This window comes from Odontomachus brunneus, unplaced genomic scaffold (assembly GCF_010583005.1).
Source record: "Odontomachus brunneus isolate Ranch 3 - 2012 unplaced genomic scaffold, Obru_v1 Obru_scaffold_093, whole genome shotgun sequence".
Classification (NCBI taxonomy): domain Eukaryota; kingdom Metazoa; phylum Arthropoda; class Insecta; order Hymenoptera; family Formicidae; genus Odontomachus; species Odontomachus brunneus.
Genome location: NW_022639543.1, coordinates 915950 through 930468, shown reverse-complemented (window position 1 = coordinate 930468; position 14519 = coordinate 915950). Strand labels below are relative to the sequence as shown.

Below are 14519 nucleotides of genomic sequence, written 5' to 3'. Positions count from 1 at the left end.
AAAAATTGAATTAAATTATTATTTGTCCTTGCTTATTGTATAAATAAGAAATAATGAAGTTGCTTACTTTCTCCTCGACTGGTGCCAGTTCGCGCTCCAGATGCTGATGTCTCCTCTGCAGAGCCTGCACAGTCTTCAAGTCAGGTCCCAGCTCAGCAGTGTCTAGCTGGGTAATCTTTTCCAGCATCCAATCGTGAGCCTCATCGCAGGTTCTGTTGAACAACTCGACGCTGGATGCACCTTCCAAACTTTTTTCTTTTTGTGTCTTCAGCCAGTTCAGATGATCCCACAACTGATGAATGTGCTTCTGTCTAGCCTTGACTTTGTCCAGCTGACTATGACCCTGACGAACGAATTCGTCTACTGCGGTATCTATAGCCTCCACTCGTTTTCCAGACGCCGACAGATCCGTCAGGAACTTCTCGTACTTCCTTCTCGCTGTCTCGACGTTATCGCGAGGATCGTCGACTCTCAACATTTTTTCTTTGTCTTTGATCCATTTCTCGAAGTCGTCGCATTCTCGATAAAAACCATAAAGCCTGATGGCATCCTCCAATAACGCATGACGCTTCACAGCGAGTTCCTGCAGCTCGCCGTAGGTATCGTTAATCTTCTTCTGTCGCTTCTCCACACTGTCACCGTCGCTCACTGTTTTCCGCTTGATCGGCTTTACGGTGGACTTGATGGACTTCAATCGCCGGACCGGCACCACCTGTTTCACCATCTTCGTCTTCTTCACCCGTTGAGTAACCTTGACTTTCTCGGGTCTTCGTACTTGTACCTGTACGACTTTCGGTTCAATTTCGCGAACGTAGTTAGCTGGCACGAATCCATCTGTACCATCGGTCTTCCTCACGCTCCACCAATCAGGATTCGTCTTACTCATCAAGAACATCACCTCACCCTTTACCATGTGCATACCTTGACCATTGAATGGATACAGACTCTTCACCTGTGGCACTAATCTGTCCTCGTGAACGGTTCTCGGTTCCAGTCGTTCGACCACCTCATCCACCCACTCGTCTTGTGGTACCAGCCTTATTTCCTTGCTCCACTCTTCTTGCTCGAGCTCGGCGACCGGTTCCGGATCGGCAGTTAGCTCCAGAGTGGAAATTCCGGATTTGATGAGTTTCTCCGCTTGCGTGTTTAGCGACTGCACGTCGCCTTTATACGCATTCAGTTCGCCTTCTAGGTCCTTGTGTCTTTGCAACAAAGCTTGAGCGCTCGGCTCGTCCACTCCGTAGTCTTCCGAAGCTACCAGCGTCATTTTTTCGTTCATCCACGAGTCGGCCTCGTTCGCGTCGGCATAAAATTGGAACGTTTCGGCCGCGTCGTCCAATTGCTTTTTCCTCAACGCTGCCAGTTCTTCCAAAACCCTCCAGTGTTCCTGCAGTGAATCTATTCGGTTCTGTATCTCTAGTGCCGACGGATGATTGTCAGCTATCAGTTTCCTGCCAGTGTCGCAGAGTTGCTCGGACTTGGGCCTGCGCACCTTCATCTCATCTTGCAGAGCCTTATGCTTCTGCTGCAGCGAGATCACTGCTCGTAGGTCTTTAGCGGATATACCGGCCTTACAGATCCGCTGCTTCTCAACCAACCACGACTCCTCATCCTCGTGGTCCTGAAGGAAGTGGAAGAAGTTCCTGGCGTCTTCCAACCGAGCCTTGCGCTCTTTACTGTTCTCCAATAACTCATCGTAGGTACTGTTCAGCAATTCCAACTTTTGCTGTAACATCGGCGCTTCCTTGCTCTGCGGCTGCGCCAGGTGTTGAGTGGCTTGTCTGCCGAGTCTCCTTTGACTCTCACCCAGAGCTGTCACCTGCAGTTCCTGCAGACTGTGCTTCTGCAACAGATCTTCCACTCCCAGTAGATGTGGGCCCACATCGGTGCTCTGAAAGTTCAGTTGGAGCTCTTGGATCGAAGCCAACGTCGTGTCAATCTCCCGCATCAAGCTCATTAGTGAGCACAAGGCAACCAGATTGGACTTATGATGGTCCAGCAGAGCCAGCAACTCTTTCCATCTTTGCAACACCTCCTGTTCCCTGCTGCGGACTCTCTCTAAGCCGTGGTAATTTTCACGAACGAGCTCTTCAGACATATTCGTCAGATCGTGAAAGCGTTCCTCGCGCGCTAAAATGTCGGCGCTGATGGCCTCGTGCTTCTTCACCGTGGCGTCCACCTGCGCCAAGTTGCTGCCGTACCTTGGATCGGTCAACACCTGGATCATTTCTTTTAGGTAGCCTTCTCTGAGCACGCTTTTTCGTTCGAACTTGTAGTTGAGTTGTTCGAGCCTCTCTTGCCGTAGAAGTTCGGTTCTCAGGGCAACCTCACGACGGTGTTCCGCGCTCTCCAGCTCCACCCAGTTCCTTTCGATATCATGGATCAGCTGTCCTTCTTGCGGAGTGAATGCCGGCTGGTTCAGGGACTTCAGCTGAGTATTTATGTGGAAATACAGTGCTTCTATCTCTGATCGTTCCTTGTACTTGGGCGGCTTCTCCACTGTTCGATATTGCTTGAAGGCCAGCAGCTCCCGTTGGATACCCTCAAGCGAGTTCGGGAAACTACGGCTCTCCAGCACCTCGATCTTCATCTTGATCCATTCCAGCAGGTCGCTCGTCAGCTTCTCGTAGTGAACCTTCATTTTGTCAGCATCCATCATCTGGCCGACGATCTGTGAATACGAATTAACGCGCGGTTAAGTCAAGTTACTCTGAATATACGATGCGTGATAATCTCGAGCGACCATACGTACATTCGCTATTCTCTTGCCGCTCTTTATCTCGTTCTTCATCCTGGCGAACGTGTGGTAGTAAGACGCGACGTAGGTGATAATCGACTTCTCGTCCGGCCTGGCGGTGTCCACGTCTTCCGCATCCAATAGTCGCGGTATGCCGAGTTCCGAGTTCGCGACGTCGAAGGCATAATTGAGATTATCGATGTTTCTGTTCTGCTGCAATTCCGACCAATTGACCAAATCCGGTCTGTGAGCGTGTATGAGAGCGTTAAAACCAAGACCACTTCTCCAGGACCCTGTTTGTCAGAAAGAAAATATGAAAAGATCTTAAACTCCTCTTATATCTCGACGTATAATTTAACTTTCTCTAAAAAAATATACGACTCTCTCTTATTCATAAGTTATCTAATCTCGGCTATCGTGCGAGTCTCTCGACGAAGAAATATCATGTATGAATATGCGCGCGAAATTATGTCCAGTGTTTCCTATATTTAGAAGTATTAGATATCTTCCTTGGGACTCACTTATGATACTCTAAAATCTGAAATATTCATACCGCGTAATCGAGATGCGGACAAATTTGTCTTACCGGTGAAGTCCTGTATGTTGACGCCAGGATAGCCATTCGTTTTTCTCTGACACCAGAGTAACAGTGCATCTTTGGCAGACTTTTTCTCGCTGCTGTCATTCTCCTCGTCCACGTCGATCTCGATCTCTTGAATTTGGAAGCGCAGAATGATAGTCCAGATAAGACCAAGGATCAGTCTAGGATTACCGTCCACGATATCCTCCGCGCCAATACTCTCGAGACGAACCTAGAAGCAAAAATGCGATTTTCGAAAATCAGAATGCAGAAGGAAATGCAGTGATTTAACTATTTGTTGCGTAAAAATTATCTACAAACATATTTTAGTGTCACGCTTAATGTTTACAAACGTTTTATAGATGAAAACAGAATATTTTTTCGTTAATACTTAGTATTTTTATGCTATGAGATTATTTTGCTCCTCACTTTTTTATGTGTGTTACTTCCTTTCTGTTTCTAAAATTTCATAGACGAAATATCTTTCATTAATATTCAAATATTTTACTGTAAGATTATTTTGTTACTTCTCTCTTCTTTTTTCTCTAAAATTTTGTAAACAAAAACGGAATATCTTTCATCAATTTAGTCTTTTTACGCTACGAAATTACTTTACATATGAAATTATTTCTTCTCTCCTTTCTCTAAAATTGTTACAGACAAAGATGTAATATATTTTATAAATATTCATTTTTATAAGTCTTTTCATATTAAGAGATCATTTATGGTATTTCTTCTCTCTTTTTTTGCTAAAATTTCATAGACAAAATATCTTTCGTGAATATTCAATTTTTTTATACCACGAGATTATTTTGCTTATGTTACTTCTTCTTTCCTTTCTTTAAAATACCATTCGCGATGTCTACGCTAACACAGTAACATTTCCAAGTTTCTCCAGCTTGGGACCTTGTCATTCCAGTGTATGCCACGACGTATGGCAAGGTATCGCAAGTTATCTCCGTGGGTCTCATCGATCGATGAGTGAATAATGCGCCCGTATAATTTATGCGACAGGTATTGGTACGCGCCGTTCGCATAATTACTCGCATTCCGACCTGTTGCACGTACAGTCAGTAAGATGGTGAATGCAGGTTACGTAAATGCAGGTTACGTAAATTATCTTAATAACGCACGGGTAACTTTGTAATAATAGGAAAGGCATGCGGCGTGATTCGCGACGCCGAGCACCGCGGATTTCGAGTGGTTGAGAACAGAAAATTTCCTCGCCTTTGTTGCAACACCGATCGTTACGATCGTGCATCTTGATAAACTGCGAATGATTAATCTACAGAAGAGCGTTGCATGAATCCATTATATGAATTTTTTCAGAATTGTTCAATAATTTCAAATTAACGAAAAAATTCGTCGGACATATTGTTATTACATTTTTTATACCATATATTCGGTGGATCGTCAAATCTATCATGTTCTGGTGATTTATACACAACGATGCCGGTATAATCCGATTTCACAGAAAATATTGTAAAATAAATTATATTTTAACATAAGTTTTACTATTTTCTCCGTATACGATGTGTAAATTCGAGCTGCGGTGTATTTGGTAATTTGGTGTATGTGGCCCGCGGAAGAACGAATACAAACAGCCGTGTTGAATGGTGCACCGAGAGAATCCTGTTAATTTTACTTAAGTCACGGTGCAACGGTTACGAAATTTATTTTGATCCATTAATTTCCGAGCGCGTAAGAGCCCATCGTGGACCGTCGATGCGGCGGAAGTAATTATGCGACCGCGCCGTGCAATGAATTACGACTGCGATGTATTTAATAATTGTATTTTATTCCACGTGATTGCGAAGAGGGATGCGATGCAGAACGGCCATTTTTTTCGGTCATTCCTTGTTCCCCCAGGCGGCTTCGTGTTTTACGGCCTTGCGCGTATCGTGATTATTCAAAATAATAAAGCGACCGTTACATTAAATCCGTAAAGTTCCAATCGAACGGCACAATATTCCCGACGTGTTTACGAAGGACCTTGATATGAAATCTAGCTCGTGAACTAACTTCGCCTCAGCCAACTTAACTAATAGAGTACAGTTAACGAGGTGGGTTTAGAGAAATTAGGGAACGAGCTGTGCGGATATTTTTCTGCTGAGATATGTGTTGATTCGGATCTTGGTAAGATTCTAAATGTAACAGTTAACGGCTCGGCTACACGTTCAACAGCATCCAGAGAAGCGTCAAGAGGTGATCGTGAATCTCCTGGTGTCCACTAAAATTACACTTGCGTACGGATTCGCCGACAGCAACGAGCTGCTGCATGTCACTACATTACGGTTTACCCGGCCGTAATAGGATCTTATTGATAATGCAACATTTATTACTCGCAATCGGCTAGAACCGGTGCCGGTCGCTATTAATAATCACTTGTCAATGGTGAAAGTATCGCGTTAGATCATCGTTTTTAACGTTCATATAAACGAGCGTGGACGTAAGATTTGACGATACAATTGCGGGTAATGTGTGTGAGAAACGAAAAAAAAAAAGATATCTAGATAAGAAATCTAGTAAATTATTATATTATTAATATCAGATATAGCCAAACTTACGCAAACAGATTTTGAACCGAGTCTACTAAAAATTTTTGATAGCAGAAAGACAGCAAATCCAACACAGGTTTTGTTATATCTAATTATGTTGCCAAACTGCTGTCAGAAATGTAACAGCCTGCTGACAAGCAATTCGACCAGATTGGTGGCAGAAACTGAGCAGAGCCTGTAACGATCTGACGACAGACTCTGCTGCGCAACAGGATCTGCATGATTTCTGCTGCCAATCTGTTCGTATCACCTGTCAGCAGACTCTGACGACAAAACTGAATGCGGGCGTAAATGGTTTTGGTATTTTTATCAAATTTATTGTCAACCTACGCACACTTTGCTATCAATTCGCTTACTAAGTATGCTACATTAAAATAAAATTTTCCCAATAAAAATTTTTGGCGTGTAAGGGAGATAAACTATTGACCGTACTAGATTCTCGGCTGTCAATTCGTTCGTTTGACGATATTAGCCAGCAAGTATCGACGAGATCGATAGTTCTGCTCGCTCACGCTCCTCTTTCGCCGCGTTATTATAGTTAATCGCACGCGGGACGTCGACGTTCCCCGCGCAGTGCTGCTGGAATGCCGTCCGATCACTTGTGTCGGTCTATCAAGGCCGCTGGGAAATGGAAATTATGGCGTTTGCCGGGGCAGCTGACAGCCCCGCGGAACCCAAAACAAAAAGGACGCGTAGCGTCACCGTTAAGCGGCCGAGTGCAGCCCGACGCCGGCTACGTCGTCGTGGATGCGAAGTTAACGAGCCGAGTCTGGTCGGCCAAGATGACGCTGATCCGACCAGACCGGACTTCCTCGTGTCCCGCAGGCTTTCAGCCACGTGCTCCCTGAGCGTAGTGCAGCCGATCGCCAGATGTCCGACCGGGGCGGCCACTTCTCTGAACTCCTGATCGACATTGACTGTGCTGAACACGATTTTTCTGTTGTCTACGGCTGTGGCTAAGCGCGAAGGACAAACTGCCGTAATCGTGAATATACGTTTTCAATTTAAGGACATGCTAAATAAATGACGAATTTCAAAAATATTGATAACGTAGAAGCGGTCACCAAAAAACGTCATGTCAAATACACGATCACGCTACGTATTTCTTTTATCTCTTACAAATATGTGCTGCTCTATTTTGCCATATTTAGCGGAAAACCTAACCATATATAAAAGTCTTTGTACACATTTATTGTATATTTTTAAGCTTCTCTAAGTTCAATTATAAAATTATGGCAATGTTCTTTGACATTTTTCTAAGGGAAGGAAACACATGTTTGGTACATACAAACTGCAGCATTTTATAGCAGGCAAATATTTATGCTGACTGATAGCTCGATATGTATTAATTTTGATACTTTTTATCATTCTTCTTGTATATTGAGCAATGCTCTAATTCATTTACTTAGGCAGGCGTCATAATCTTTGCAAACGAAGGTCAGTACTTTGCTAGTAAAGTTTTCAAAATATGGAATCACCTTAAGAACCTAAAGAATCAACCAAGATATTGCTGTAAGATTGTTCTATTCAAAAGAAGACAAAAATAACTGTATAATTCAGACTGAGTAACTAGGATTTCAATCCAATCTAGTTACTTCTGCTTAGGATCAGATTTGTTATATCTTCTATATTCTTTCTCTCTGCCTTCTATCTTCTTTCAGAAGTATATAAACTTCAAATAACCTTAATTGGTTATTTAGCTTAAATTTATGTTTACATGATTACGGCAACTTGTGTGTTCTAATCTATGGAGACTGTAAAACGAGGTTCACCTGAGCGCGAGTGGATCTGGATGTTATCATAACCAGAGCTGAGATTGAAATTCGCTTAGCTCAACACCGTCTCAACGTTGTTGACATAACACATCAGGTCATTGTCATCTTATTTTTCGTATTGATACGCCAAAGATGTTACTGTATTCGCGATCCTATTCGAATCTCTATCAACGCGTAGCGAGAATCACGCTTTTGTCCTTTGTTCGCTCGCAAATTGCATTTTTCATCAGCCGTCGCGTGATATCCATCGAGGTGCAGGAAAAGCGCTTCTAAGCGTCGCCTTATCACGTGTAATAAGCACCATGGCTCACGATGAATACGGGTCCCCTCTCTTTCTCTTGAAGACGCATTCGCGTGCTCTTCCCTCATGGCGAGAGGAACGAACGGGGCGGTCCTCTCAGTGAGACAAATAGCGAGACGAAGCGCGTTAGCCTAAGCGGACGCGCAGAACGTCGTGGACGATCCATCGTATGCAAGAAAGAAAAAAAAAAGCGACAGAAAGGTACCCCTTCCGACGTGATTCATCGCACGCGATAACGGGACGACACGCGACTAATGATCTACTTAGGTTAAACTGCGCGGCCGAGCGCATTCCCCGCTGTCGCCGTGCAATTTGCAGCTACCGCTGGCGCATTATGCACCTCGCTCGTAATAACACCGAGCGGCCAATGTATCTACGAGCGTCTAGTCGATAATGATAGAGAGTTCGGTCTCGGCATAACGATGTGCGACATACGCGCGCCGGTGCAACGATCGGTAGTCCGATCAGCTGATCGAGGCTCCCCTACGAGTATGTCATTAACTGTGGAATTTTAACGCAATGTCAACGGCGTATCCAGTGTCAAACTAAATGGGAGCAGCGAGATAACGTATGATGGTAGCTGGTTTTTATAGTAGTGACAGAGCAGCACATATTATTTACTTATAAGCTTATTAAATCGATAACATCGATATAACCGGCAGACGTCATTGCTTTACTTCTCTGCAGATAAGATGCCTGTCAAAGTTTGGAAGTCACTCCGACAATGGACTAATTATTTTCTATCACATTTTTTATGTAGCGCTTTTCTTCTGTTCTTTGCTCAAACGAAAAACTACATCTTTCTATCAGGTAGTATCGACTAACAAATTTTCGTACATATTTCATTATTATTGTTATCTCGTGTACTGTCTAACGTGAAACTTTTGGATATTGATACAGAAATTAAATGATTGGCTTCTGATCTTCAACGCTGTTACATTGAAACATTCAGGTTAAATTACATCAGAATATTATCATAAATTCACGAATAAAATCCTAATAAAACTCGAACAGCGATATATTTAAATTCTCTGTCACGCCTTACTTCCTGGTCTTCTGCATTATGAAAATTGGATATTTTTTCGATACAGTCTGCTGATTGCAACATTTTTCTCTGATTTGTTTTGAGACGCATTCTATATTCAATAAGGAAGTGTATTTACTGAGAGTTACAAAAAAATAAATTCTTCCATTGAATACGGGATGCGTTACGAAACTCGCCGAGAAAAAATATCGCAACCCCTAATTAGCCGACTGTACAACTCTTACCACAGCGTGTCATCGTGCAACTTTGTTCAAGTGTGGCAATTATTTTCTTTTTTATCGCGCTATATAATCATACGGCGAGCACATTCGGTAGAGTATTAATTTGAAAAGGAACCGGTTTTTCGTGCGTGAAAATCACTATATTATTACAAATCACACGAGATACAGCTTAACGCTTATTCATATCGTGTCTTGACGGCGGTACGTAAAATCCGTTAGCCAGTGAAAGAGGAAGAGACGTCAAAGGGGACAACGAGGAGGGGGGAGGCACCGAAACCTTCAAATTTTCGCCACGCCGAGGCGCGTGCACTCACGTTGCAAGTCGAGTTTCAGCGACGTATGAATAATGAATGAGTGCCGTGGCTGCATAGTAAAGCGAACGCGGTACTGTTACGCGTTGGTTAAAAAGCGGGATACGCTTGAAACTCGTGCAAGGAGACTCGATAAGAGGCAACGGCGTTAAATAACTTAACCGGGCCGGTGCCCGTTCTGCATGATCGCTTTTTGCGCGCTGCGCCCGACCAGCCGCAATTTGCGCGCGGTTTTAAAGCGCCTTAAGCGCCGTCCCCTAATTGACGTATTGTCGAAGCGTGCCGGATCGAGCCGATTAAATTTTCGTGCCTCGACCGCCGCCGTCGCGATGAAACACGATCGTCTCGATTGATAATCGCATTTGCACGAGAGGCCGATTTCGCGAGTGGTGCTAAGCCGCGGCTCAACGCTGCGAGACGCAGGGTGGTCCAAGGACGAAGTCTGGGCGAGTCTGGGCGAGTGTGGGAAAGTGTAGCAGGGGTAATTGAATGATGATACCGTTCAATTCAGTTGGACCCTCGTGTTTCTCTCTTGTAGTAAAGCAAATCCTGATCTTTTGCTCTACAATGGTTTAGGAAATATTCTCATTTTTACAAGATATATGTTTTATAATTCTGCGTACGAAAAGGCCAAGAATGGACCATATTCATCGTCAAAAAGTTTTGAAACTATTTATAAGAGGATATGTTGAAGAAAATGACATTTTGAAAAATTCAAATATAATATTATAAAGACTTCGAATTTTTTTCGAGGTATCGTTTTGCAATGTGTATGGCAACTTCACACGTGCGAGAAAATACATATAAAATACGTATTTATTGCTCTCAATTATTCTACAATATATTCAAAGCCGATCAAAATCGGCCGAGGGACATTTCCAGATGTTATCTCAGATGTTAAAATTGATATCAACTAACTATGGGGACACGACATCGCGATGTTTTGTAATGACTAGAGTCGATTCTGTAAGTTCAAGCATAACTTCCCGTTTAAAGTAACGCGAGACGCGCCTCGCATGTACGTTTTGATTCACAGTTACTAGCGAAGGAAAACCGTCGCGCATTTATCGACGTGTCGGCGCGTACGCGCTAAGAATGCGGCGCGTCCTGATGCGGGTTAATGGAAACATTCGCGGAAATTAATTTCGCGAGGGGTTGCGGTAACGCGGTCGGTTACGCCGCATCGCCCGCCGTAAGGTCCGCACAGTCCGACTGTATGGGAATAGCATTCCTAATGCATTTAACGTGGAATGCGACTCCTACGTACGGACATTCACTGGATCGGCGTGCCGCAACCGCTCGACCGTGCTTATTTCTCGAAGACGGTAACTGCACCGTGGAAATGCAGCCGCAACGTTCGGGTTACGTCCGTAAGACAACGCGGCTGACTTGCTCGTCGTTTCGCGCAGTAGCGAGTACTCGCAATCCCTCGTCGGCGAGTCATTCCGTGAGTTGTTTGTTTCGCGCGAAATACTTTATTCCTTATTATTCCTTATTCCTTATTATATACGTTTCTGTTGGTTGTTCCACCTCTGGACTGACAGTTTGAATAAGCTGCCTCTTGTTCTTTTTTAAGGCCCCTTGTATCCGCAGCTATGTTGCATTTGACGTTAGAGGAACGATATATTGACGAAAGTTGCGTGTCATTTCTAGATAAAGATAAACACGGATGAAAGAGCACTTGAGACTGTTTGAGACTGTTTGAGAATACTTGTGATATTGTCTGAAAGGTATACCTTTCTCTTGATGATTAATAAGTAGTATAATAAATAGTGAAAAAGAAGTATATATATATGTGCAGACAAGACAAACTTATTTCATCATTTCATCATTTATTATACGACTATTTATTGATCATCAGGGAAAAGAGATAGTCCTTTCGGACAATCTTACAAGTGTGCTGAAGCAATCTCAAATGTTCTTTCATCAGTATTTTTCTCTATTCAGAAATGACACGCAATTTTCATGTCATTCTTCGCTTCTGACGTCACATAGCCGGTAAGGTACAAACCCACACAGCAGGAACGTCCCAAATATATCATAAGGATATCTTCAAGATATCGCATATCCTAAATATATCTTTAGGATATCCCTGTGATATATTTTGGGCACCTCTGCTGTGTGGGAAGAGTCTTAAAAAAGAGTCTGGGTAATTCGTAAGAATGAATCAAAGGAGTTTCTTCTGGAAACTTTTTTACAAAGAAATTACAAGACACATTTTTGAACTTTTCAGTATGTTCCTTGTAATCTTTCCTATGTTGACACGAGATCAGAGCTCGAGAATTCGATTGCATCGAAAATAATCGGAACTCGACTCAATTTCCTCTCCCTCTCTCTCTTCTATTTTAAGACTGTGACTTGAAAAAACATAACGAGCCAGGAATAGTTAACACTGTCGGTGCACAACCCACTCTCGTCGGTTCCACCGACAAAGCGCAGTCACGTCTCGATCACAGGGGGGAAAAGGAGGGGGGACAGGGCCGCGTAGCGGTTTTCCTACAGCAGCCGGCCGTGCATTCTTGGCAGGGTTGCGGAATGTTGTGTTCGATCGCAAATACGCGCGCGTGACAGCATCTGGAAAAGGAAACTGCCGTGGTTCACACATAGTGTGTCGGAGACATGAGATTCTCCGGCTCTTTCGTCATCGTTTCGAGAAAATGCGCGGAATGAGTCCCGCGGAACTCCTCGGTTATTTCTCGCCTAAGTGGGTTAATGAAACTCTCCGGAGCGAGGTTTCCAAGAGATCGCCTCTTCTTCTTTACAGTACACGCTCGCTCGCTCGCGTTAGATTTATGCCATAATAAAGTGTGCGGCAATAAAAAGGGTGATTACTTCGCTATCTTTCGTCTTACATCGACGTGCGCGCCGTGCCACGTACAGGAGACCTCGTGATCGCGTCGGACAACTGTGCCGAGACGCCGGGAAAAAGTGACATAACGCCAGATTTAACGACCGTCTGTTGCCGGGATAAAAAATTAGGAGCCCGTGCGTTGTCCCTCTCGAGCGGAATAGTAGAGCCCACCGTAACTACCATTATATCATTACTAATGTCTATCGTTATTACTATAGAAATGTCTTAAGATAGAAATATCTCAGGATTTTCCCAAATACAGCATAGAATCTGATTAGACCGTCCAAAATTTATTTCAAAATTGATTATTCCGCTACGATGCTTAATTGAGAATCTCATTTTTATTCCAAACATAAGTTCTTTACACTGAAAGAAAAAAATGATTGATTTAAGTAAAATTTTAGTTATTTTCATAATTTTATAACTAATAATATATAGATATTATATACTAACTTAGGATATTATATACTAATAACGTATAATTTTTATTTTATTAATCATAATTTTTGGAATAAAATAATACTGATGACATTATATAATGTTATTATCATTAACATTGTAGTAGAATTTAATATATAAAAACATGATTTTCTTGTTTCTTTGAAAAATTAAACTGAATCCCAATTAGAAATCTCAAGAAATATTCTATGTGGGTATTTCTCGCAACATATTATTTGCACAACTTGTCTGTATGGTTAACTGTTTTATCGAGATACAATCACCAGCTGCGTGAGTGTCTTCCACCAAATAAAATAATACGATAAGGGTCCGACTCTCTTTCGCGAGGTTCATCCTTGACGACGGATGTCTCGTGTTTGCATTTATCGCGAGTTGGGACGTCATTCAACTTTCGAAGCGCGCACGTGCGCACCGTCGGCTTTTGCGCTTTCCGTGAATGGTTATGGAGTACAAGGTTGAGCAACGTGTTCGCTCGAAGGACGATGGAGCCGCAGGGATGCTGCGGACAAGAGCGACGCGGCGGGTGTCAAGGTAGAGTCCGTTAGAAAGACGTCCCTGCGGCTTTTACGGTCATCTCTCATCTCCGCCGTCTGTTGATCCTCTCGTAAAGACTTGCGAGAGTCGACGGGTGCAGTCTCTAGGAAGGGAAGAACGAGAGAAAGCCCCTGATGGTGATCGTAAAATCGGGGAAACCCTGCGAGCGGTGCCACCGAATGAGGACGCATAGTGTGCTTTCTCTGCGACGTTGAAAAGAGAAACGTGGGAATAACGTGTGTGTATATGCAAACATGGAAGGAAGGAAAATGGGAGATGTACGCAAACACGAGATATACCAATAGAAACCAAGATCTCACGAAGATGCGAACGATTTACCGTGGAAATTGTAATCGCAATTCGTTCTTCCTTATCTCGATTTGTATCCTTCGCAAAAAATATGCTAAAAAGGACATGCAGGGGAGCGAAGGCAATTGAAAAAGGATGATATGGACTAGTCACTTTATATAAACATCGGAACATTTGTAATAAGATATAATAAGTAATATAAGGAAACTACAATTCTTCAGTTACTACTTCAGCAGATTTGACATAATTTGCTAAAATTTGTTAAATTTTATATTAAGTAAAAATTTTTAATTTAATTTATATATAATTTTTACGACTTCCCCTTATATACATTCTTCTATCTTCTCGCGCTCCTCGTCTTGCCTTCTTTCACATGCATATTTATCTTACAGATAAACGCAGATAATAATTTGTGGAACGCGCCAGAAAGCAAAGCATGACGCGGTGGGTAGAGGCGGCGCAATCGTGAAGGTAATGAATATCAGCTTCATATTTCGGTGTCATCAGCCAATTGTTATCTACCCGCGTTATCTTGAGAATAAACTTCAGCTGAAGCCGAGCTGAATGTTTGCGACTCCGCGTGGCTTAATGTTTCCAAGGTCAGTTAGCTAATACCGAATGGCTGAAGGGAAACAACTTGCCAAGTAACAATTGTCAAATAACGTGCACCCTGTCAATGGAACTCTGTCGATACAAATGATCGTTAATGGCGAGATAAATAAGTGCAGATTCGAAAGAAAATAGTATTAACCTACATTTTTGCTCGCGATGACGTAATCGTGTCATATCTGCGACACAGGCGACTAACAAGTAAACTTACCCAAAGGTTACACTCCGA

General features: G+C 43.0%; 1 protein-coding gene across 6 annotated transcripts in view; it reads right to left on the bottom strand.

Moving 5' to 3' along the window:
• The window catches only part of LOC116848367 (spectrin beta chain, non-erythrocytic 2), a 71121-nt gene that overhangs the window by 15050 nt on the left and 41552 nt on the right, over positions 1-14519 (bottom strand). For all 6 annotated transcript variants that reach the window (XM_032824358.1, XM_032824359.1, XM_032824353.1 and 3 more), the window contains exons 4-6: positions 3324-3549; positions 2753-3030; positions 68-2671 (exon numbers count right to left, since the gene is read on the bottom strand). In XM_032824358.1, the coding sequence (XP_032680249.1) occupies positions 68-2671; positions 2753-3030; positions 3324-3549 (3108 nt within the window). The remainder of the gene's footprint in view (positions 1-67; positions 2672-2752; positions 3031-3323; positions 3550-14519) is intronic.